This window comes from Ovis canadensis, chromosome 5 (genome assembly GCF_042477335.2).
Source record: "Ovis canadensis isolate MfBH-ARS-UI-01 breed Bighorn chromosome 5, ARS-UI_OviCan_v2, whole genome shotgun sequence".
NCBI lineage: Eukaryota > Metazoa > Chordata > Mammalia > Artiodactyla > Bovidae > Ovis > Ovis canadensis.
This window is the reverse complement of record NC_091249.1, coordinates 47,618,839-47,646,530: the sequence shown is the minus strand read 5'-3', so window position 1 is coordinate 47,646,530 and position 27,692 is coordinate 47,618,839. Positions and strand designations below refer to the sequence as shown.

At 35.4% G+C, this 27,692-nt stretch overlaps 1 protein-coding gene across 2 annotated transcripts in view; it reads right to left on the bottom strand.

The window, feature by feature from the left end:
• DTWD2 (DTW domain containing 2) overlaps positions 1 to 27,692 on the bottom strand; it is a 73,034-nt gene that overhangs the window by 9,922 nt on the left and 35,420 nt on the right. For both annotated transcript variants that reach the window (XM_069591715.1, XM_069591717.1), the window contains exons 3-4: positions 25,689 to 25,783; positions 21,048 to 21,240 (exon numbers count right to left, since the gene is read on the bottom strand). In XM_069591715.1, coding sequence (XP_069447816.1) covers positions 21,048 to 21,240; positions 25,689 to 25,783 — 288 coding nt within the window. The remainder of the gene's footprint in view (positions 1 to 21,047; positions 21,241 to 25,688; positions 25,784 to 27,692) is intronic.

The following is a 27,692-nucleotide window of genomic DNA, read 5'->3' as shown; positions in this document are numbered from 1 at the left end:
TCACATTTTAACCAAAGGACAAGATAAAAAATAGATGCAGCGAGGGAAAGAAATAGAAGAAAATGGTTGAGAAACATCTATAATTATAACAGAAAGCCTATGATTAAATAGCTGTATAAAAATTCATAATGCTGATTAACTGTAATTACTAACAGCTTTGATTATTTCATCAGGTCAATGTACTAAAACAGAGTAAAGCCAACTACTGCTTTCAATACTCATTTCCAAGTTATCAGTGGAGGAGTTTATAACAGACATCTGATTAAAACAAAACCTATGGGAAACATGCAAAATTCACAGTGAATTTTGTTTATTGGAATTAATTTTATCTTTGAAAGAAAATGGGGGGCAGTTTTATTTCTTACTATGGCTCACATAGCTGTATGAAAACAGAGTTTGAAATCTGTCATCTGTTAAAAAATTTCAGAATATCCTTCACAAATCATCTCTCCAGGGATTATTCAGTAACTGGATATATTAAAAGAGTATACATAACTACTATCTGTTATATTAGTAGCATATATGTTATTAAAACATTATAATATGATCTCACAGCTCTTCTTTTTATACTTACGTGCTACATCACCTTCAACACATGCTTAATTCAATAAGTAAATGAGCAAAACCAAAAAGAAAACCTGTTGACCCATCTTCTTGAGAAATCACAAGCATCATAATAATTTTTAGAAACAGCCTCATCAGCATGAATAAGAGGTCAAGAAAATCCATGGCAAAATTAGCTATTCCAAGAAAGAAAAAAATGAACATATAATAAAAGTATGTTATGTAGAAAGAGGAACTATTAAAGGGATCAAGACTACTATATCAAAGTTGACAATAATTAATTTCAGTCAAGTCACTTAGTTTTTCAGTTCCTGCTCACCTGATAAAAAATCAGATAGCTAGACATGATGGTATTAAAACCTATGTTTAGTGATGAATCCCAAGATCATATAATATATATGCAATTATAATTCTATATTAATTACAGATCATTATGATTAATGTGTATATTATACATCATATATTATGTATAATCATTATATATAATCTTCATTTTCAATTTTTGGAAGCCATGTTTATGCAAAGAATGTTTCACTACTTTTGATCTTGGAAGTTGGTTGTCCGAGGGTAGACGCTGTCTAAGGACTCTTAATATGACTTCTTTAGGAACAGGAGTACGACTAGCGAGTTTAGAATTCTACTGGAACAGGTTGTAAGACTATCGCTTCCACTTTAGAAACAGGCAATTTATCCAAACCTTACTCCTAAGACATAGCTTCAGTCTTTTCCACTGATTCTCTGCATTAGCTATGATTCCAATTCCTTAAAACCTCATAAAATCCTTTTTTCTCTTCCATTAAGTGTATATTTAATATATAAGAATACCAGAGAACAGCTCAACAGCTATGATCACTGTTCAGATACCTTTTTAAAGGGTCTGTTCAAACATTTCTTTGCCAACAAAGGTCTATCTAGTCAAGACTCTGGTTTTTCCAGTAGTCATGTATGGATGTGAGATTTGGACTATAAAGAAAGCTGAGAACAGAAGAATTGATGCTTTTGAACTATGGTGTTGGAGAAGACTCTTGAGAGTCCCTTGGACTACAAGGAGATCCAACCAGCCCATCCTAGGGGAGATCAGTCCTGGGTGTTCACTGAAAGGACTCATGTTGAAGCTGAAACTTCAATACTTTGCCCACCTGATGAGAAGAGCTAATTCATTAGAAAAGACTCTGATGCTGGAAAAGATTGAGGGCAGGAGGAGAAGGGAACAACAGTGGATGAGATGGTTGGATGGCATCACCGATTCAATGGACATGAGTTTGGGTGAACTTCAGGAGTTGGTGATGGCCAGGGAGGACTGGCATGCTGTGGGTCATGGGGTCGCAAAGAGTCAGACACAACTGAGCGACTGAACTGAACTGAACTGAACTGAACAGCTTTCTTAAAACCATAGCCTTGACTAGATGGACCTTTGTTGGCAAAGTAATGTCTCTGCTTTTTAATATGCTGTCTAGGTTTGTCATAGCTTTTATTCCAAGGAGCAAGTGTCTTTTGATTTTCCTGGCTGCAGTCACCATCTGAAGTGATTTTGAGCCCAGAAAAATAGTCAGCCACTGTTTCCACTGTTTCCCATCTATTTGCCATGAAGTGATGGGACAAGATGCCATGATCTTCGTTTTCTGAATGTTGAGTTTTAAACCAACTTTTTCACTCTCCTCTTTGACTTTCATCAAGAGGCTCTTAAGTTCTTCACTTTCTGCCATAAGGGTGTGTCATCTGCATATCTGAGATTATTGATATTTCTCCTGGCAATCTTGGTTCCAGCTTGTATTTCATCCAGCCCAGTGTTTCTTTTAATTTTTAATTTTTGTTTTTACTTTATTTTACAATACCGTATTGGTTTTGCCATACATTGACATGAATCCAACACAGGTGTACATGCGTTCCCAAACATGAACCCCCCTCCCTCCTCCGTCCCCATAACATCTCTCTGGGTCATCCCCATGCACCAGCCCCAAGCGTGCTGTATCCTGCGTCAGACATAGACTGCAGATTCGATTCTTACGTGATAGTACATGTTTCAATGCCATTCTCCCAAATCATCCCACCCTCTCCCTCTCCCTCTGAGTCCAAAAGTCTGCTATACACATCTGTGTCTTTTTTGCTGTCTTGCATACAGGGTCATCATTGCCATCTTTCTAAATTCCATATATATGTGTTAGTATACTGTATTGGTGTTTCTCTTTCTGGCTTACTTCACTCTGTATAATCGGCTCCAGTTTCACCCATCTCATCAGAACTGATTCAAATGTATTCTTTTTAACGGCTGAGTAATACTCCATTGTGTATATGTACCACAGCTTTCTTATCCATTCATCTGCTGATGGACATCTAGGTTGTTTCCATGTCCTGGCTATTATAAACAGTGCTGCGATGAACATTGGGGTACATGTGTCTCTTCCAATTCTGGTTTCCTTGGTGTGTATGCCCAACAGTGGGATTGCTGGGTCATAAGGCAGTTCTATTTGCAATTTTTTAAGGAATCTCCACACTGTTCTCCATAGTGGCTGTACTAGTTTGCATTCCCACCGACAGTGTAAGAGGGTTCCCTTTTCTCCACACCCTCTCCAGCATTTATTGCTTGCAGATTTTTGGATCTCAGCCATTCTGACTGGTGTGAAGTGGTACCTCATTGTGGTTTTGATTTGCATTTCTCTGATAATGAGTGATGTTGAGCATCTTTTCATGTGTTTGTTAGCCATCCGTATGTTTTCTTTGGAGAAATGTCTATTTAGTTCTTTGGCCCATTTTTTGATTGGGTCGTTTATTTTTCTGGAATTGAGCTGCATACGTTGCTTGTATATTTTTGAGATTAGTTGTTTGTCAGTTGCTTCATTTGCTATTATTTTCTCCCATTCAGAAGGCTGTCTTTTCCCCTTGCTTATATTTTCCTTTGTTGTGCAGAAGCTTTTAATATTAATTAGATCCCATTTGTTTATTTTTGCTTTTATTTCCATAATTCTGGGAGGTGGATCATAGAGGATCCTGCTGTGATTTATGTCAGAGAGTGTTTTGCCTATGTTCTCCCCTAGGAGTTTTATAGTTCCTGGTCTTACATTTAGATCTTTAATCCATTTTGAGTTTATTTTTGTGTGCAGTGTTAGAAAGTGATCTAGTTTCATTCTTTTACAAGTGGTTGACCAGTTTTTCCAGCACCACTTGTTAAAGAGACTGTCTTTACTCCATTATATAGCCCAGTGTTTCTCATGATGTACTCTGCATATAAGTTAAAGAAGCAGGGTGACAATATACAGCCTTAACGTACTCCTTTTCCTAGTTGGCACCAGTCTGTTTTCCATGTTCAGTTGTAACTGTTGTTTCCTGACCTGCATACAAGTTTCTCAAGAGGCAAGTCAGGTGGTCTAGTATTCCCATCTCTTTCAGAATTTTCCACAGTTTGTTGTGATCCACACAGTCAAAGGCTTTGGCATAGTTAATAAAGCAGGAATAGATGTTTTTCTGGAACTCTCTTGCTGTTTCGATGATCCAACCAATGTTGGCAACTTGATCTCTGGTTCCTCTGCCTTTTCTAAATCCAGCTTGAACATCTGGAAGTTCACGGTTCATGTATCGCTGAAGCCTCACTTGGAGAATTTTGAGCATTACTTTGCTAGCATGTGAGATGAGTGCAATTGTGCAGTAGTTTGAGCATTCTTTGGCACTGCCTTTCTTTGGGATTGGAATGAAAACTGATCTTTTCCAATCCTGTGGCCACCGCTGAGTTTTCCAAATTTGCTGACATACTGAGGGCAGCACTTTCACAGCGGCACTCTAAAGCTGCACTTCTAAAGGATTCTAGAAAAATCAATCTATTTTGTAGGCTTTCTGAAACAACCCTAATCTAGAACAAGCTGAAATAAACCTTTTAGTGACATTCTGAATTCCTTACCAGTGGAAGATACACATAAAAACCCTCCTTTCTGAAGCTACCTTTCTTCTATGATCTTTCATAAACAGGATTCATTATCTGAGCTTAGGATCTGCCCTTTGAAGGCAAGGTGCTATATGTTTTCTTCTGGTCCCAATTCTTCAACCCACTTCATTTATTTCCTCAGTTTAGTTCAACACTATGTTCTCATAGTGATAAGGGTCCAGCTTTGACATCAGAGAGTTGCCAATATGAACACAGACTTAGCCACTTACATGCACAGTGTCATGCACTTGGACAATAACTGCTTTTCTAGAAAATGTACATGTATTGTCTCATTCAATTCTCACAAAGACCTTATGAAGTAAGTACTGGTATTATCTCAATTTTACAGATGAGGAAAATAAAGTACACTGAGGTGAAGTAACTTACCCAAGGTTCCAAAATCAATCATGGTAAAAGAGATAAATGAATTTATAAAGTCTTATTCAAGACCCTGAGCTCTTTATAACTAGGTTAATAATTAAATGGATGAATTCTTCAGCAAATCCCAACAAACAAAACAAAGCTATTCTGATGGAAAACAAGACTGAGGCACTCCTGAGGAATTTTATGATTCGGATTCATGCTAATATATGGCAAAACCAATACAGTATTGTAAAGAAAAATAAATAAATAAAATAAAGAGCAAAAAAAAATAATAATAAAAGATAAAAATAAATAAAAAAAACAACAGTACAGGGGAGGAGTCCTCTCAACAGTGAAAGTTTCTCAATAAATATCACTATCTGTGGTCTTGCTCCAACCTCATCACACTATGAAGTCTGTACACTTTTTCTAAAACTTAAGATTCCAAGCATACTAAAAGGATATATATATTAAAAAGACATATATAAAAGACAGAATATTAAAAAGCAGAGACATTATTTTGCCAACAAAGGGCCATCTAGTCAAAGCTATGGTTTTTCCAGTATCACGTATGGATGTGAGAGCTGGACCGTGAAGAAAGCTGAGCACCGAAGAATTGATGCTTTTGAACTGTGGTGTTGGAGAAGACTCTTGAGAGTCCCTTGGACTGCAAGGAGATCAACCAGTTCACCCTAAAGGAGATCAGTCCTGAATACTCACTGGAAGGACGGATGCTGAAGCGGAAACTTCAATACTTTGGCAACCTGATGCAAAGAACTGAACCATTTGAAAATACCCTGATGCTGGGAAAGATCAAGGGCAGGAGGAGAAGGGGATGACAGAGGATGAGATGGTTGGATGACATCACCGACTCAATGAACATAAGTTTGAGTAAACTCCGGGAGTTAGTGATGGACAGGGAGGCCTGGCGTGCTGCAGTCCATGTTGTAGCAAAAAGTAGCACACGACGGAGCGACTGAACTGAACTGAAATATTCCAAGGTTAATGTTGAAATTCAGAAAAATTGATAAAAATAAATTTAAAGGGAGCATTAGTTATAGATTAAATGATAATATTAGTGCTACTTCTAAAACACATTATTGTTTAATTTTTTTCTGAGTTGACCAGAGAAAATTCACCTCTTAAGTTTCCATGGTAAAGCACAATTCCAAAATTACTAAAAAACTTGTGGAACACATCGGGTTTAAAATTTAGTGCTTTCTTATACATTAAAGTGATAATAAAGTTACACCACGCTTCTTCAACATACAAAAACTTTGATGTTAAAATGCAAACATACAATTCAGAAGTCTAAAAATTAAGCAGTTAAAAACTTCAAACTTAAGCAAATCCAAATAATGATACAAATTTAAAATTTTATTCAGTGACATATTTAATCATATATATCATTTATATATTTCATTTATATTAAATATTTGTTTATATAATATTTATATATAAATATATATTATATATTTAGTCATTTAGACATATCTTGACTAGTGCTTTTTCCTAATAATACAAATATTTAATCTACCATTGTTTTTCACATAACTCCAAGTAATGTATATCTGAAGTCACTAAGAACCATGGGTATGGAAACATCTAGAGAAAGAAAATAAAAACACATAGATTCATGAGATCACAGAATAGGAAGTTATCATTATAAGTCAAATAGTCTATCTCCTTATTCTAAGGTATAATTATTCTTTTAAAACATTAGATTGACAGAATTAATATAAACTTTAAAATAATACTGAAATATAATTTATCTTAAATAAATAATTTATTCTGAGTTTCAAAGCCTCTTCTTTAAAAAAAAAAAAAAAGAATTAATAGAGGCACAAAAAAACTTTTCCACAACCTTGAATTAAAATTGATGGTTACAGTCTAGGATACGAAAGCAACCTAGATGTCCATTGACAGATGAATGGATAAGGAAGCTGTTATATACAATGGAACATTGCTCAGCCATAAAAAGGAACAAAGGTCAATCAGATGAACTGAGGTAGATGAACCTAGAGCCTGTCATACAGAGTGAAATAAGTGAGAAAGAGAAAAACAAATTTTGCATATTAACGCATATATATTGAATCTAGAAAACACAGCACTGATGAACTTATTTGCAGGCAAGAATAGAGATGCAGACGTAGGAGAAAGCAGCACTGACAGGTATACACTGCCATGTGTCCAACAGACAGCTAGTGGAAAGCTGCTGCGGAGCCCAGCGAGCCCAGCCTGGTGCTCTGCTCTGTAACGACCCAGAGGAGAGGGATGGGCAGTGAGAGGAAGAGTCAAGAGGGAAGGGATATACACATAGTTATGACTGGTTCATGCTGTTGTACAGCAGAAACCAACACAACATTGTAAAGAATTAGCCATCAATTTTTAAAAATAAACTTTTAAAAACTATAAAAAGAAATGATTGGTTACAATAACTCTTTAGAAGACTACAGTAAATTAACAAAATTTTATACCATTAAACAGGCCAGAGAGAAGAATGTCACTACAGATTACAAGCTTTATCATTACTTTCTGCTGCCCAAATATCTATTTTTTCCAGCAATACTTAATGGAGACAAGTCTCTGTTGAGCAATGCTATAGAAACTAACTTTTGGAACATCTAAAAAGGAAATTGTCCAACCTAACCATATCTACGGGTATGTATTTATTCATATTGTGCTTACATCAATTTATATCATTTATTAGGAAATAGAACAGAAACTGATTTAGGATATTAGAAATTGATTTCCTAGTCTCATCTAAGTAATAACCAATTTTATAATGTCTTGCGAGTGAAACATTTTTTTACCAAAGATAAATTTCATTTAACAAAGCTGTCATGGCTTCATAAACAGCTACTGGAAAATGAATCATAAATTAGCCTAGGTGTGAAATAAAGCACATATTATGCAATTACCTCATAAGTTCAACCTGTCACATAAAACTTTTATTTTAAAATTTACTGAGTTAAAACTGTACACTTTTTCATTTTATTAAAAACACTTTTCTATAACCTTGAATTAAAATAATGTGCATGAATGGAGAGGTAGAAAAACACCACACTAAAAGCTTAAGACAGGAAATTAGACTTATATAATTTAACTCTGCATAACAGTATGACCTCAAACAAGACTTAAACTCTGAGAGTCTAAAACTTAAACAATCTTAAAGAATAATTGTGCTTTATGGCACTAATACATGTGAAGTGTTCAGCAATGGCTGCCATATAGTATGTACTTGATTACAGACAAAGATGTTATGAGGATGGTACTGACGCTACTGATGTTAACAAGGGTAGTGTTAGTGATGATTCACAATTCTTTCTTCACAATTTATTGAGTAAGTGTGAAGCAACGCAGCTTTTCTGCAATAAAGCCAGATGAGTAGTTTGATCAACAGTGTAGGATAAGATAAAACTTATTAGCAGAATGTCAACTTTTACAAGATGGAAGAAGAAAAGGTATTGAAGAGGCAGAGAAAAAGCAGTCTTAGGAGCAAAAGAAAGAACCAGAAGACAGCTTCACTGAATACCAGAAAAGAACAAGTTACTGACAAAGAATTAATTATCAAAGATAACCCAATCAAAAAGTGGGTAGAAGCACTGAATAGATGGTTTTCTAAACAAGATGTACAGATGTCTAACAGGTACACGAAAAGACATTCAACACTGCTAATTATTAGAGAAATGCAAATAAAAACCACAATGAGATTTCACCTCTCACTTGTCAGGATGGCTATCATTAAAAAGTCTACAAATAACAAATGTTGGCCAGGATGGGAAGAAAAGGAAACACTTGTGCACTGTCAGTGAGAATGTAAATTGGTGCAGTCACTGTGCAAAACAGTATGGAAAATCCTCAATAAATTAAAAAACAGAACTATCATATGATCCAGCAATTCCACTCCTGAGTATATATATATCCAAAGAAAATAAAAACACTAATTTGAAAAGATACATGCACTGCACCTCAAAATTCACAGCAGCATTATTTACAATAGCAAAGATATGTAAACACCCTAAGTAACCAGTATCCAACAACATATGAACGGATAAAGAAGATGCTATAGCCAGATAGTTGGAGATATATATATATATATATGTATATATATATATATATATATATATACACACACACACAATATAATATTGCTGCTGCTGCTAAGTCACTTCAGTCGTGTCCGACTCTGTGTGACCCCATAGACAGCAGCCCAACAGGCTCCCCTGTCCCTGGGATTCTCCAGGCAAGAACACTGGAGTGGGTTGCCATTTCCTCCTCCAATGCATGAAAGTGAAAAGTGAAAGTGAAGTCGCTCAGTCATGTCCGACTCTCAGCGACCCCATGGACTGCAGCCTATCAGGCTCCTCCACCCATGGGATTTTCCAGGCAAGAGTACTGGAGTGGGGTGCCATTTCCCTCAGCAATAAAAAAGAATTCTGCTACTTACAACAATGTGGACCTATGAAGTATTTTTCTTTAAAAAAAATTTTTTAATTATTTAGTTTAATTAGAGGCTAATTACTTTACAATATCGTGGTGGTTTCCACCATACAGTCACATGAATCAGCCATGGGTGTACACGGGTCCCCCTGACCCTGAACCCCCCTTCCACCTCCTCCCCATCCCACCCCTCTGGCTTGTCCCAGTGCACTAGCTTTGAGTGCCCTGTTTCATGCATAGAACTTAGACTGCTCATCTATTTCATATGGCAATATACACGTTTCAGTGCTATTCTCTTAAATCATCCCACCCTCGCCTTCTCCCACAGAGTCCAAAAGTCTGTTCTTTATAGTTGTATCTCTTTTGCTGTCTTGCATATAGAGTTGTCGTTACCATCTTTCTAAATGCCATATATATGCATTAGTATACTGTATTGGTATTTTTCTTTCTGACTTACTTCACTATGTATAACAGGCTCCAGTTTCATCCACCTCATTAAAACTTATTCAAGCTCATTCTTTTGAACAACTGAATAATATTCCATTGTGTATATGTACCACAGCTTTCTTATCCATTCATCTGCCAATGGACATCTAGGTTGCTTCCATATCCTAGCTATTGTAAACAGTGCTTCAGTGAATGTTGGAGTACTGGTGCCTCTTTCAATTCTGGTTTCCTCAGTGCATATGCCCAGAGGTGGGATTGCTGGGTCATATGGCAGTTCTATTTCCAGTTTTTTAAGGAATCTCCACACTGTTCTCCATAGTGGCTGTACTAGTTTACATTCCTACCAACAGTATAAGACGGTTCCCTTTTCTCTGCATCCTCTGCAGCATTTATTGTTTGCAGACTTTTGGATCGCAGCCATTCTGACCAGCATGAGATGGTACGTCACTGTGGTTTTGACTTCCATTTCTCTGATAATGAGTGATGTTGAGCATCTTTTCATGTGTTTGTTAGCCATCTGTATGTCTTCTTTGGAGAAATGTCTGTTTAGTTCTTTGGCCCACTTTTTGATTGGGTTGTTTGTTTTTCTGGTATTGAGCTGCATGAGCTGCTGTATATTTTTGAGATTAGTTGTTTGTCAGTTGCTTCGTTTGCTATTATTTTCTCTCATTCCGAAGGCTGTCTTTTCACCTTGCTAATAGTTTCTTTTGTTGTGCAGAAGCTTTTAATTTTAATTAGGTCCCATTTGTTTATTTTTGCTTTTATTTCCGTTATTCTGGGAGGTGGGTCATAGAGGACCCTGCTGTGATTTATGTCAGAGAGTGTTTTGCCTATATTTTCCTCTAGGAGTTTTATAGTTTCTGGTCTTACATTTAGATCTTCAATCCATTTTGAGTTTATTTTTGTGTATGGTGTTAGAAAGTGTTCTAGTTTCATTCTTCTGCAAGTGGTTGACCAGTTTTCCCAGCACCACTTTGTTAAAGAGATTGTCTTTTCTCCATTGTATATTCTTGCCGGCTTTGTCAAAGATGAGGTGTCCATAGGTGCATGGATTTCTCTCTGGGCTTTCTATTTTGTCCCATTGATCTATATTTCTGTCTTTGTTGCCACCTCTTCTTAATACCTTCTGCTACTGTTAGGTCCATACCATCTGTCCTTTATTGCACCCATCTTTGCATGAAATGTTTCCTTGGTATCTCTAGTTTTCTTGAAGAGATCTCTACTCTCCCATTTTATTGTTTTCCTCTATTTCTTTGCATTGATCACTGAGGAAGGCTTCCCTCATAGCTCCCAGAATGGCTACCCCTCCAGTATTCTGCCATGGTGAATTCCATAGACAGAGGAGCCTGGGGAGCTACAGTCCATGGGGTCACAAAAAGTCAAACGGAACTGAGGGACTTTCACTTCCACTTTCTTCTGGTAGAAGTATTTAAAATTTTAGCCAATCCATTCTTTAACTGAGATGTTTGTTCTCTTATTACTGAATGCTAAAAGTTCATTACATATTATGAATACAGCTCTTTTTTCCAATCTATTCTTTGCAAATATTCTCTCTCAGTCTGTGGTTTTTCTTTTCATTCTCTTAATAGTGACTTTTGAAAAGCAGAAGCTTTTATTCTGAGGAAAGTACAAGACAATCATCTGTTTTTTTATAGACAGTGCTTTGGGTGAAATCTTGAGCACACCTAAGGTAATAAAGAAAATTCCTCCCAGGGCTATGGCCCTTTTCTCACAGTTACCTCCCTGCATTAACAGGCCTCAAGAACAGAAACTAGCACAGCAAAGCTTTTGCCAGAAAATTAAGGAAAAAATTAAATAGGAAAAACAAATGACAAAGGAAGCATAATTTAACATCATTAATAAATTACATACATCCATTCCTAAGAATTGAGGCAGTTAAAATAAATACAGAAGCTATTTACCTATAGATACAAGTAAGTCCTAAAATAACTTGTTAAATGAAAAAAGCAAAGATTAGAGCAGCAGGTATCTACCACATATTGAGGAAAGGGGGGATTTAGTTGTATATAAATAAAGTAATCTGGAAAAATGCATAAGAACTTGATATATTGGTTACCTCTCAGAATGATAAAAGGGCATATGGGGTATAGAGGCCAGAGGAAGACTTTTTACTCTAAACTCTTTCATATCTTTTAAACTTTCAGCCATGTGAATATATTACTTTTATAAAAAATTAAATTCCTAAACATGAATTGTAATTATAGTCTTTTCAACAATTATTTAATTACTGTGATACAAGAAAGTGATTACATCATTGCTAAGACTAAAATTTATCCCTTAAAAAATACAATTTTTCCAGAAAGAATTAAGACCTTAATTCAGTTGTCTATTGAAACTCAAGATCCTCTAGCTTCAGAAATATATTCTACATTCTATTACTATTTGGTAATATGAAGCAAAGTTATTAACTAAGAAAAAATAAATGACTTGGGCAAGCCCTAGTTATCCAATGACATTATACATAATATCAGTAAATAATACTTAGTAGGTACACACTATAAGCCAGGAGCTATGCTAAATGCTTTGTGTGTGTTATCTCATTTAAATGTCACAAAAATCTATTATGTAAATGACATTATTATTTCTATTTTCCAAATGAAGACTCTAAGAGCAGAGATAACCTGTCATGTCAAATGGTAAGTAGTTGTGGAGCCAAGTATAAAGTCAGGCAGTCTGATGTCAAGAGTCTGAGCTGAGATACGCCATAAGGCCTGTGCCACACATTCCATTAAACAAGGTACTCTAAGTTTCCAAGAAGAAAGCCTTGTATCTACTCTTTAGTAACTCATATTTTATAAACTCTAAAGCTGTTAGATTTTGAATTAATTCTTTTAAATTTCTATGTGTCTTTGAAAACTGGTGGACCTCACTTTTTAGGTAGAAGGTAATCCTTAGGATATAAATTACAGCAAGTCATCAAAATGCAAAATCCCAATTTCACAAGTTTTGAGCCTTAATTACATGAATTACCTTCCTTAATTCATATGCCAAATGAAGGCATAGGAAGAAAGTGTTTTTAAAAACATATATAGTATATTATTATTATTCACAATTTGAATGGAAAGACAAAAAACCTCAAATAGCCAAAGCAATCTTGAGAAAGAAGAATGGAACTGGAGGAATCAACTTGCCTGACTTCAGACTATACTACAAAGCTACAGTCATCAAGACAGTATGGTACTGGCACAAAGACAGAAATATGGATCAATGGGACAAAATAGAAAGCCCAGAGATAAATCTACGCACCTATAGACACCTCATCTTTGACAAAGCTGGCAAGAATATACAATGGAGAAAAGACAATCTCTTTAACAAAGTGGTGCTGGGAAAACTGGTCAACCACTTGCAGAAGAATGAAACTAGAACACTTTCTAACACCATACACAAAAATAAACTCAAAATGGATTGAAGATCTAAATGTAAGACCAGAAACTATAAAACTCCTAGAGGAAAATATAGGCAAAACACTCTCTGACATAAATCACAGCAGGGTCCTCTATGAATATTCTTGGAGGTCCTCCACCTCCCAGAATAACGGAAATAAAAGCAAAAATAAACAAATGGGACCTAATTAAAATTAAAAGCTTCTGCACAACAAAGGAAAATATAAGCAAAGTGAAAAGACAGCCTTCGGAATGGGAGAAAATAATATCAAACGAAGCAACTGACAAAGAGTTAATCTCAAAAATATACAAGCAATTCCTATAGCTCAATTCCAGAAAAATAAATGACCTAATCAAAAACTGGGTCAAAGAACCAAACAGACATTTCTCCAAAGAAGACATACAGATGGCTAACAAACACATGAAAAGATGCTCAACATCACTCATTATCAGAGAAATGCAAATCAAAACCACAATGAGGTACCATTTCAGGCCAGTCAGAATGGCTGTTATCAAAAAGTCTACAAGCAATAAATGCTGGAGAGGGTGTGGAGAAACGGGAACCCTCTTACACCGTTGGTAGGAATGTAAACTAGTACAGCCACTTGGAAATAGAACTGCCATATGACCCAGCAATCCCACTGCTAGGCATACACACCGAGGAAACCAGAATTTAAAGAGACACGTGTACCCCAATGTTCATCGCAGCACTGTTTATAATAGCCAGGACATGGAAGCAACCTAGATGTCCATCAGCAGACGAATGGATAAGAAAGCTGTGGTACATATACACAATGGAGTATTACTCAGCCATGAAAAAGAATACATTTGAATCAGTTCTGATGAGGTGGATGAAACTGGAACTGATTATACAGAGTGAAGTAAGCCAGAGAGAAAACACCAATACAGTATACTAATGCATATATATGGAATTAAGAAAGATGGTAACAATAACCTTGTATGCAAGACAGCAAAAGAGACACAGATGTATAGAACAGTATTTTGGACTCTGTGGGAGAGGGAGAGGGTGAGATGATTTGGGAGAATGGCATTGAAACATGTATAATATCATATAAGAAACAAATCATCAGTCTAGGTTTGATGCAGGATATAGGATGCTTGGGGCTGGTGCACTGGGATGACCCAGAGGGATGGTATGGGGGGGGGGGGGGGGTCAGGATTGGGAACAGGTGTACACCCATGGCATATTCATGTTGATGTATGGCAAAACCATTACAATATTGTAAAAAAAAAAAGTTATTTAGAAAGATAGTAACAATAACCCTGTATGTGAGACAGCAAAAGAGACAAAGATGTATAGAACAGTCTTTTGGACTCTGTGCCAGAGGGCGAGGGTGGGATGATTTGGGAGAATGGCACTGAAACATGATAATTATCATATTTGAAATGAATCGCCAGTACAAGTTTGATGCATGATACAGGGTGCTCAGGGCTGGTGCACTGGGATGACCCAGAGGGATGGGATGGGGAGGGAGGTGGGAGGGGGGTTCAGGATGGGGAACACATGTACATCCATGGTGGATTCATGTCAATGTATGGCAAAACCAATACAATATTGTAAAGTAAAAATAAATAAATAAATAAATAAATAAAATTGCTAAGAGAGTAGATCCTAAGAATTCTAATCACAAGAAAAAAATTACGTACCTGTGTAGAGGAATGGATATTAACTAGACTTACTGTGGACAGCACTTTGCAATATATACAAATATTGAATCATTATGCTATATACCTGAAACTAATATAACATGTCAATTACACCTCAATAAAAAACATTTTAAGGATAACAATTAACAATGAATTTTAATTAAGCAACAGATTAGATGTAACATAAGCCAGTCCTTAATAGCTCTATATAGACACAAGACAAAGTTTTTACAAAAATGTCTTAGCCAGTGAGTGCTCCCAACAGTGCTCTGATCATCAAGTGAAAAATCAAGCTTTAGTGAAAGTTTTAAAGGCAATAAAGCAAGAATATGCAAACACTCCCTGAAAATAAGTTTATGAAGAAAGCCAGAAGCCTCTACAAACATTTCCATATTCACCTTAGATTTATTCCTAGCAAATGTCAAGAGTCTGCTGTGTAAAATTCTTCTGAGGGAAGAGATAGTCATTCATTGCCAAATGGCCTGGATATATTAGAAATTCAGATTAAAAGGAGGCCAAGTTAATGTTTGCATTGGGCTTCCCAGGTGTCTCAGTGGTAAAGAATCTGCCTGCAAACACAGTAGATAAAGGAGACACAGGACCATTCTCTGGGTCGGGAAGAGCCCCTGGAGGAGGAAGAAATAGCGACTTACTACAGCATTCTTGCCTGTAAAATCCCAAGGCAGAGGAACCTGGCATGCTACAGTCCATGGGGTCACAAAAGAATCAGACATGACTGAGCATAGCAAGTTAGTGTCTGATTTACAATTCTTTCATTCCACAATTAGGTAAGTATGAAGTCCACCTGTGTATTTGGGAAAAGACCAATACTTTGATTTCTGTTTTCTTTTTGTCGTTTTTTTCTTTCTTGCATTTAAAGCAAAAAAGTATACTACTACAGAAACTAAGCAGATCAACTAAACTGAGAATAACAGCTAAGACAAACTGATGCAAAAGGCAGGTATAGGGGTGTATGTATACTGAGGTGGTAGTAAAAGAAATGACAAATAAATTACATTTAGAAATAAAACCTAATTAACTTAAATTATTATTTAGAGATTATTTTAAACTACATCTCATACTGGCAAGAGATGATGTATGTTTTCCTTTTTCATTTTTACTTTTCACTTGGTGAACTAGACTGTAAGAAAGAATTATTAAACTATTTATATAGAGCAGTAGCTTTGAATGAACCAAGAAATGTATAAATAAGCATAGTTTTACAAGTAAACAACTGGTATATAGTAGACTGTAGTTATCTTAAGGGCTTTTGTTCTGCCCATTCATGATTCTAAATCATCCTGCTGATAGCAACACCCCAAGTTCCCTAAGGAATTTATTCCTAATTCCTGCGGTACTTCTGTCAATAATGGTACCACCATCCACAACAACTCCAATGAAAGAACAACCCAGGATTCTACTCTGGGAAAGATAATTTATCTTTCTATTATAATAAATAAAACCAGGGGAGACCACTTCCCACACACATCTTCCAGGGGCAGGGAGGAAGCTCATTCATAACAAGAGAAAAATCAAAACACAAAGGGAAGCAAATTCTCAAAAGATACTTCAGAACCAGATTCAGGCAAGTTAGAACCCACCCCCATCTATTCAGAGTTTCCCAGTAACATGACTTATATACTTTCTTTTGTTTAGCTTGAGTTGGATTTCTGTCATCCATGAGAAAGACATGTTACATACAATTTACTTGTATCATATATTAAAACAAGGCTCCTAGGAAAGTCCACTGTATAATAAAATAAATTTTCTTTCAGAAAAGCTGAGGAACAAAGTTAATAATTAAGTAAAAATCACCAAATATACAGGAAATGTTTTCAAGAAATGGGAGAAATACTAAAAACAAGCGAATTTTTTAATGATACAGAAGACAGTTCAGACCTTACTATATAATCACTGTAATTACCAATATCATTTTATAACTACATATGTGTCTAAGGATATGTGTATAGTAACATTTAAAAATCAATCCACTTTTCAAAAAAATAAAAATCCACTTTTAATTCATCTCACCTATTTCTGTTTGTATATATTTATGTTTATATACATACATCACTTCATGGCAAAAAGATGGGGAAACAGTGGCCGACTTTATTTATCTGGGCTCCAAAATCATTGCAGATGGTGATTGCAGCCATGAAAATTAAAAGATACATATTCCTTGGAAGGAAAGTTATGACCAACCTAGACAGCATATTAAAAAGCAGAGACATCACTTTGTCAACAAAGGTCTGTCTAGTCAAGGCTATGGTTTTTCCAGTGGTCATGTATGGATGTGAGAGTTAGACTATAAAGAAAGCTGAGCACCAAAGAATTGATGTTTTTGAACAGTGGTGTTGGAGAAGACTCTTGAGAGTCCTTTGGACTGCAAGGACATCCAACTAGTCCATCCTAAATCAGTCCTGGGTGTTCATTGGAAGGACTGATGTTGAAGCTGAAACTCCAATACTTTGGCCACTTGATGCAAAGAGCTGACTCACTTGAAAAGACCTTGATGCTGGGAAACATTGAGGGCAGGAGGAGAAGGGGATGACAGAGGATGAGATGGCTGGATGGCATCACTGACTCAATGGACATGGGTTTGGGTGGACTCCGGGAGCTGATGATGGACAAGGAGGCCTGGCATGCTGCAGTTCATGGGGTCACAAAGAATCGGACACAACTGAGGGACTGAACTGAACTGAACATATACAAAGTATACACTTATATACTGTATATACACCATATATAATTTACATACAAAATATATTTATATGTTTTAAAAAGAGTAAATATACAGATTTCATTGGTTTTTTTTTGCAACAACTTCTAGAAACGTATCTTTTCTAAGTCATACTCATATATTGGGGCTGAATACTATGATACTCTAAAAACCAATGCATATTATTGTTTTTACAATGATTCATATTTCCAAAATACATTAAGATGAAACTTATCAAGATATATAAAAAGTTTTTATAAATTATGTCATGTTTTAATTACTATTTTTTATTTCAAGCAAAAATATTTAGGAAAAAATCATCTTTCTGGTCTAGAGCTAGCAAAATTTCAATTCCAAAAAGTAAAACTTGAATATCTATTCCTTACTCTCAAAAGGTTCAGAAAAACATAATCATACAGAGACAGAGTGATATATGGCATAAAGTTAACAGCTGAGGGTATTTGAGGGAACTTTGTACTATTTGTGAAAATTTTCTGTAAGTTTGAAGTTATGTCAGCATCAAAGTTCACAACTTTGTATCTTGTCTATCAGATGATTATTAGAGTAAGTGATGATGTCATTAAAAGTACCTTCTATTTTGTGAATTTTGTTTTTATACTGAAGACCCATTTTTGAGATTTCTGCCTTTATCTTATTAATTTCTAACAACTCCAAGTTTATGAAGCCTTTTGCTGATTCATACTCTTCTCAAGAGCCATTTGCCTTTTCACTTTAGATTATGGTGATATTTTCCCCCATGGTAAACCTATGTGATGTTTCTTTTAGGCATTTTCTCCTATGTTCTGGTTGTGAGATACCCATTTAAAGGTTTAATATATAATCTACCTACATTTGCTTCTAGTTTAGAAAAACAAGAAGAGAAAAAGATGATAGAAAAGTATGGCATAGTAGGACTAGTAAAATTAATTTACCTATTTCCTTATCTGCTACTAAATTTAAGAGAGAAAAATAGTTTTGGTGAATTTTCATTTTTAAAATAGCTTTTAATTTTTTTAATGTGACTATGTACTTCATTTCTGTGGTAGTCATGTAGTTACCGCAAAATGAAAGCTTAGAGTTGCAGACATGACATAACCGTGCACAAAAGAAAAAAAAAATCAAATATTTGCACAAATGTTTTACAAATGTAACACTTTCATCAAACTTTTTTCTTTATACTAAGAAATATCTAAATGTAATGCAAACACACACTTCCCTGGTGGCTGAACAGTAAAGAATTTGCCTGCAATGCCAGAGACTTAGGTTTGATCCCTGAGTTGGGAAGATCTCCTGGAAAAGGGAATGTAAACATAAAATTTTACCTGAAATGTGCCACATTCTAACAGTATCTATGCCTTCAATGAGCTGGTTCTTGTGAACACACGGACTACTTCAGAAGTTAAATAAACCTACAGAAGCCATTATATATATATAAATATTCCAGATGAAAGTTTTCCATTTCAGAAGTGGTACAGTACTTTAAGACCATAGGCTGTGGCTCTAAACTAGGTAGATTCAAATCACAGTTGTGTTATGAAGTAGTTATATGATCTAAAGTGAAGTTAACTAATATAATTAACAATACTTACATCATAGAATCTGGGGAAAGATTAAACAGATTAATATATGTAAAGTACTTGGAAATAGTACTGGCCCATTCAAAGCATTCAACATATAAGCTGAGTTTCATCTAAAAACCATGCCCACATTTTAGTTTAAAGGAATGAAAACTATAAAGAATTTGAGATCAAAAAGCTCAGAATTAGGGTTTCACAGCTATTTTTCACTAAGTGCATGGCTTGTATAAACCCAAAAAGAGTGTAGCAAAGTATGTAAAAACTATTGAAAGTATAGGAATAATTTCATTAAAATATACAAATAGAAGTTTTTCATATACCTGTTTCAATATAAAATATCCTAAGTGTGCCAAAAACAAAAGCTTAAAGACAAAACTGCAAATAAACTTTAAAAAGATGTAAACACTTTCATTGGTAAACAGAGAACATAAATATTTTATACTCATAGAACATGCATAAAAATTTTCCATGTACTTGCCCTCATAAATATCATAAAATTATTCAAAATATTGTTGGCAATGGTATCATGATCCAACAAAATAAGAAATAAAATACTGACAAAAAATGTTAGAGCACTTGAGAATTAAGAACTCATTGTAGTTCATTAATAGAAAGAAATCAAAACAAATAAGAAATTATATCAATGTTACAGATAACAAAAAACACATCAATCCAAAGCCACAGAAAACAATGACAATTACACTAAGAAGAAATATTACAGTCTTCCTTTATTATTAAAGAAGAAACTAACTAATCTTGGTAAAGAAACATAGCACTAGTAAGCACAAATCTTACAAAATCAAAAAGAAGAAAATCTGAAAACATGAAATAAATGGATCAAGGGAAAAGCTCAAATTAATGAAGAAAGAATAAAGTTTAATAGTCATTAAAACAATCTAAAGGTTAATACTTCTGAAAGCTCAACAAATAGGGAAACCCTTTTTGAGTCTGTTCATGGGAAAAAGTGAGTATGTGAGAGAGAAAGAGATTAGAAAAAAGTAAACATTCAAAAGCAATTTAAGTAAGTCCTTAAGAATATACAGGTACAGACGACCAATTGTTAGCCCAAGAGAAAGGAATAGTTCCCTTAAAAAGATAAGCTATTAAAAACCAAATCAAATAGAAGTAGAAAGCTTAAATAATTTTGATAAAAGAGTTTGAAAGAAGTATTTTCAAGTTATTTTAAAGTGACCAGGATCAGGTGGTTTTACCAGTAAGTTCCATGTAACTTTTAAGGAGCAAACTATTATTTAAACTATTCTAAGCCATAGAAAAATACTAAAATTTCTATTTGGTGAAGTGAACATTATATTAGTTCTCAAATATTGTAATAAAAGTACAAAAAATATATAAATTATAATTTAATGCCATTAACTAAAAATATAAACTTTGGCAATGTATCAAAAGAATACTGTAAGTGTTCATTCTAGTAACACAAGAACAATTTAACAGTTAGGAAATTTATCATCATCAGTTACATCAACAAACTAAACTTTGATTTCATTATATGATTATAATGATTATATGATTATAATCATGAAGGACCAAAAAAGCCCTTCATAAAAACTCAGTCATTTCCAATAGAAAAAAGGCAATTTAGTATCCCAAAAATATTTAAACATAACATTTCTTAACAAAAACATTAATACACATAACGTAAATAATCCTTAGACTCTCCTGATTAAATGTTTGAGACTTTTAATACATCTAAATACCTAAACGATGGTGAAACTTGATGGTAGGAATTAAGAAATAAGGACAAATCTGAAATTTTCTACATATATATAAAACATACACAAGAGCATATTCATACCTATGTATAGACATGCTTATATATAAATACCATCAAATTCACATATAACAGCATACGTGTGTCCTCTCAGAAAATACATACTACACACAGAACTATACATTTGTATTTTCTCTAGGTCAAAATACTAGTGTACCTGTTTAGGCAGTCGGAACAAGGAATTCTTGTAGAAAATGTCCTTAGCCTGGCTCCACGTGCCATCGATGATGATTATTGTGGAAGGATAAACAGGAGAATCTAATATAAATTCTTCCAAACTAGCAGCTTCAGCCCCTGGATATAATATTAATGTATCAGACTTCCGACAAATAGTTGAAAGTTCAGGATCTCTGGAAATAAAAGCAAAAATAAACAAATGGGATCTAATTAAAATTAAAAGCTTCTGCACAACAAAGGGAACTATAAGCAAAGTGAAAAGACAGCCTTCGGAATGGGAGAAAATAATAGCAAATGAAGCAACTGACAAACAACTAATCTCAAAAATATACAAGTAACTTATGCAGCTCAATTCCAGAAAAATAAACGACCCAATCAAAAAATGGGCCAAAGAACTAAATAGACATTTCTCCAAAGAAGACATACAGATGGTTAACAAACACATGAAAAGATGCTCAACATCACTCATTATCAGAGAAATGCAAATCAAAACCACAATGAGGTACCATCTCACACCAGTAAGAATGGCTGTGATCCAAAAGTCTACAAGCAATAAATGCTGGAGAGGGTGTGGAGAAAAAGGAACCCTCTTACACTGTTGGTGGTAATGTAAACTAGTAGAGCCACTATGGAGAACACTGTGGAGATTCCTTTAAAAATTGCAAATAGAACTGCCTTATGACCCAGCAATCCTGGGTCAATACTGTTGGGCGTACACACCAAGGAAACCAGAATTTAAAGAGACACGTGTACTCCAATGTTCATCGCAGCACTGTTTATAATAGCCAGGACATGGAAACAACCTAGATGTCCATCAGCAGACGAATGGATAAGAAAGCTGTGGTACATATACACAATGGAGTATTACTCAGCCATGAAAAAGAATACAGTTGAGTCAGTTCTGATGAGATGGATGAATCTGGAGCCTATTATACAGAGTGAAGTAAGCCAGAAAGAAAAACACCAATACAGTATACTAACACATATATATGGAATTTAGAAAGATGGTAATGATAACCCTGTATGTGAGACAGCAAAAGAGACACAGATGTATAGAATGGACTTTTGGACTCTGAGGGAGAGGGAGAGGGTGGGATGATTTGGGAGAATGGCATTGAAACATGTATACTATCATGTAAGAAACGAATCACCAGTCTGTGTTCAATACAGGATACAGGATGCTTGGGGCTGGTGCACGGGGATGATCTGGAGAGATGATATGGGGTGGGAGGTGGGAGGGGGGGTTCATGTTTGGGAACTCATATACACCCGTGGCTGATTCATGTCAATGTATGGCAAAACCAATACAGTATTGTAAAGTAAAATAAAGTAAAAATAAAAATAATAAAGTTCTAGGGAATCTACAAAACAATTTCTATGACTAACAAATAAACTTAGAAAATCATAGTATACAGGGCTAATATACAAAGCCCAACTCTTTTAAATTCTATTTACAAAGGATACCAAAAGTAATAGGCCTCTTATCCCCCCAGAGTAATGTCATAAACTCTATAACAGAAAACTAAATCAATCATTTAATTACTGGACTAATATTAAAACAATATTCTTAATCAGCTTTAGTTTAGAATCCAAGAGTGAATAATAATTTACTGCATAAGCACTATACTAGGCACCGTCAAAAAAACTGAACTTAATAACATAGGCTCAAAATGAGCTACACAATTTAGAAAAGTATGAAGTTTCTCATCCCCGAGCACATTTGTGGAACGGTTAGACAGCCAAATGTCAGGGACGACCCAGATAGTTTCCACTTCTACCATTAAGATACTCACCATTTTTGCAATAAAAATACAAGGTCCAAGTTGGCAAATTACATATCCACATCTATCCAAGAATTATAAAGAAACTATCATTATAAAGAGCCTCTGCATGTGTTACAGTGTAAATTATTTGGTTGCTCCCCCCAGGAAGAGCTCTGGATAGAGCTTCCATTCCCAACAAAATGGCAAAATTCAAACAGCAGCACCAAGCCCAAACAAAAGCTCACTTCTGCAGGGCAAAGCAACGCAAACTGTAAATATACACATATATAAAGAATGCCTAACAATAATTTCAGAAAAAGGAAAAAAGTTATTTTATAAACTTCTAATATAATGTTATTTTCATAATACAAAGATAAAATAATAAAGGAAGAAAAATGTTTGGTAAATTCCTTAGGCTTGGTGCTGGCACTAATCTTACCTAGCATTTTCATTAGTGAACTGAAAAAGAAATCTCCATATTTTCAATAAAAATTAAATTTTTCATCTAAAAATATATTTCGTATCAGTTCAGTTCAGTTCAGTCGTTGAGTCGTGTCTGACTCTTTGTGACCCCATGAATTAAAGCATGCCAGGCCTACCTGTTCATCACCAACTTGTGGAGTTCACCCAAACTCATGTGCATCAAGTCAGTGATGCCATCCAGCCATCTCATCCTCTGTCGTCCCCTTCTCCTCCTGCCCCCAATCCCTCCCAGCATCAGAGTCTTTTCCAATGTGTCAACTCTTCACATGAGGTGGTCAAAATACTGGAGTTTCAGCTTTAGCATCAATCAGTTCTTCCAATGAACACCCAGGATTAGTCTCCTTTAGGATGGACTGGTTGGATCTCCTTGCAGTCCAAGAGACTCGCAGGAGTCTTCTCCAACACCACAGTTCAAAAGCATCAATTCTTCAGCACTCAGCTTTCTTCACAGTCCAACTCTCACATCCATACATGACCACTGGAAAAACTATAGCCTTGACTAGACAGACCTTTGTTGGCAAAGTAATATCTCTGCTATTTAATATGCTATCTAGGTTGGTCATAACTTTTCCTTTCAAGGAGTAGACATCTTTTTATTTCATGACTGCAATCATCATCTGCAGTGATTTTGGAGCCCCAAAAAAATAAAGTTTGACACTTTCCACTGTTTCCCCATCTATTTGCCATGAAGTGATGGGATCAGATACCATGATCTTCGTTTTCTGAATGTTGAGGTTTAAGCCAACTTTTTTACTCTCCTCTTTCACTTTCATCAAGAGGATTTTTAGTTCCTCTTCACTTTCTGCCATAATGGTGGTGTCTTCTGCATATCTGAGGTTATGGATTAGAGATAGCAAGGGAACATTTCATGCAAAGATGGGCTCAATAAAGGACAGAAATGGTATGGACCTTACAGTAGCAGAAGATATTAAGAAGAGGTGGCAAGAATACACAGAAGAACTGTACAAAAAAGATCTTCACGACCCAGATAACCACGACGGTGTGATCACTCACCTAGAACCAGACATCTTAGAATGTGAAGTCAAGTGGGCCTTAGAAAGCATCACTATGAACAAAGCTAGTGGAGGTGATGGAATTCCAGTGGAGCTATTTCAAATCCTGAAAGATGAAGCTGTGAAAGTGCTGCACTCAATATGCCAGCAAATTTGGAAAACTCAGCAGTGGCCACAGGACTAGAAAAGGTCAGTTTTCATTCCAATCCCAAAGAAAGGCAATGCCAAAGAATGCTCAAACTACTGCACAATTGCACTCATCTCACATGCTAGTAAAGTAATGCTCAAAATTCCCCAAGCCAGGCTTCAGCAATATGTGAACCATGAACTTCCAGATGTTCAAGCTGGTTTTAGAAAAGGCAGAGGAACCAGTGATCAAATTACCAACATCCACTGGATCATTGAAAAAGCAAGAGAGTTCCAGAAAAACATCTATTTCTGCTTTATTGACTATGCCAAAGGCTTTGACTGTGTGGACCACACAAAACTGTGGAAAATTCTGAAAGAGATGGGAATACCAGACCACCTGTCCTGCCTCTTGAGAAACGTATATGCAGGTCAGGGAGCAACAGTTAGAACTGGACATGGAACAGACTGGTTCCAAATAGGAAAAGGAGTACGTCAAAGCTGTATATTGTCACCCTGCTTATTTAACTTCTATGCAGAGTTCATCATGAAAAATGCTGGGCTGGAAGAAGTACAAGCTGGAATCAAGATTGCCGGGAAAAATATCAATAACCTCAGATATTTAGTATAGATAGGATCAAAGTAATTGTGAAGACTGTGAATAGGCAGAAAAGCAACAAATATGCTTCAAAGGTAAGAAACAACTTGTAGAAAAATTTAAATAATATATGGGTTCTATAATACAGAGCAAAATAGGATCCAAGAGTATTGTAGAATCGTCTGTGAAGGTATCAACTAACAAATTCCTACATATATGGGACCTCATCAAAAAAATATTTTACAACACAAGAGAAGGCATTCTATCATTTTTTTAAAAAATATGCCATGCCTATTACTAGAATACTAAATACAGTTCTCGTCACTGTACCTTAGGAAGGTCTTAATGGACTAGAAATGGAATATATGTTTTTATACAAATGGATATCATATATAATTAAAGGAAAAAGAAAGAAAAACAGGAACTGAATCTAATACAAGTACTAACATCTTAAAATAAACCATCTTAACAAAAATGAAACAAACAGTAAATATACATGCCTTTTGAGGGAGAAGGCAGAAATTCTATTTTTTAACCACTTCCAATGTACTATGTTCTAGGTCTGATAGATAACCTGAAGGAAATCATTTTTGAAGTAAAAAAAGAATTTGATTAAATTGCCCTAAAAATTAATTTACCTTTCCTCACTGAAGCGACGACCAATCTTGATTTTACATTTATCTTTGGGGAGACATGCTGCTAGAAGAGGAACTGTCCGCAACACCTTGTTTTCCTGTAATTAAAAAATTAATTAAAATCCAGATTTTACTTAGATAAACACACTTTTAAGACTTTTTTCTTTTGGCCACATTGCACATGCCGGATCTTAGTTCCCCACCCAGGCCCTCAGCAGTGAAAGTGCCGAGTCCTAATCACTGGACTGCCAGGGAATTCCCCACTAAAAATTTTCTGATGAACATTTGATTCACAACATTATATACAACTTTTGCAAGTTGTTTACTACAGATCACAATTTAATAAAACAGAGCTACAGTTTCTCCAACTTATCAGTACTATATGTGTACATTTTTATTCTATTTGGGTGTGTTTACATGTTTACTGATCAAAAAAGATAACATTAATCTAAATAAGATTATAAAAAATGTAAATGTGCTTAAATTGAATCAAACTTTTTGATTCAATTTAAAATAAAACAAACTTTTTTTTGACTACTACATTTTGTAGTATGTCAACTTGAAGCTAATTATCTAGATATTGATGCCTCAAAAGCAAACATGTGTTCAAAAAAAAAAAGAATTGGGCATATTGTTTTGGAACAATAAAGAAACACAGAAGCCAATATTAAAAGCACCCAATGGAACAACTTGAGCAATAAAATAATAAACATAGTATTTGGATTATAACGCAAAGTATAAAATAGAGTCCAGACAGATATAAATAAATATTAAATAAATAGGAGAGAAGAGACAAGTCTTCCTCATAGAAGAATTCCGAGTAATAAACATAAACTCTCCCCACTCCAGTGGGGGTAATGTTTACTCTCTCTTTCCTACTTGAGTGTGAGCTGCATTTATGACCTTCCATCCAAAGAATAAAGTATGGAAAGAGAAATAAAATATAGTTTTCATGTAGAAAAAGTTGGTGACAATTTCTGTAAATTGCATTAACTATCATCATAGTTAATGTTCACCATAAATCAGTGGTTTTTCCCTCTCAATGTCCTAACTTCCAACACAAAAAAATCACCTTTCTGGTTGTCACAAGAATTCCATATTTAAGCCTAGTAGAGTCAGTTCAGCCAGTTCAGTTGCTCAGTCGTGTCTGACTCTTTGCGACCCCATGAATCGCAGCACACCGGGCCTCCCTGTCCATCACCATCTCTCTGAGTTCATTCAAACTCACGTCCATTGAGTCAGTGATGCCATCCAGCCATCTCATCCTCTGTCGTCCCCTTCTCCTCCTGCCCCCAACCCCTCCCAGCATCAGAGTCTTTTCCAATGAGTCAACTCTTTGCATGAGGTGGTCAAAGTACTGGAGTTTCAGCTTTAGCATCATTCCTTCCAAAGAACACCCAGGGTTGATCTTCTTCAGAATGGACTGGCTGGATCTCCTTGCAGTCCAAGGGACTCTCCAGAGTCTTCTCCAACACCACAGTTCAAAAGCATCAATTCTTCGGTGCTCAGCTTTCTTCACAGTCCAACTGTTGCACGTGATTAGCTATTCTGTCTTAGCCTCATACTTATCTGGGTTATTCTGGCCTATAGTGCTCAGTCACTGCCTGGCTTTCTTCCACTGGCCCAACTGGAATGTCATGCTTAATGAAATAAGTGACAGAGCCCTAGAGAATCCCATGGACTGGCAGGCTACATACAGTCCAAGGGATTGCAAAAGAGTCAGACATGACTAAAGCAATTAAGCACGCACGCACATAGACTCCAATGTTATCTTTACCAGTTTACTTAATCTTGTGTGTATATACATCCTCACAGTAAATAATTTGACTACTTTCGTGTCTGTAAAAAAGTGACAATGTCCTAAAGGATTATCAAATATTACTTACCTTCCTTTAGGAATATCAGTTATTTAGCAAACTAATACATAAAACAATAAAATTATACATGAATGTATTAAAGTAATTAAAAATAAATGTGTAATTACATTATTTATTTTTGCACAGAAAC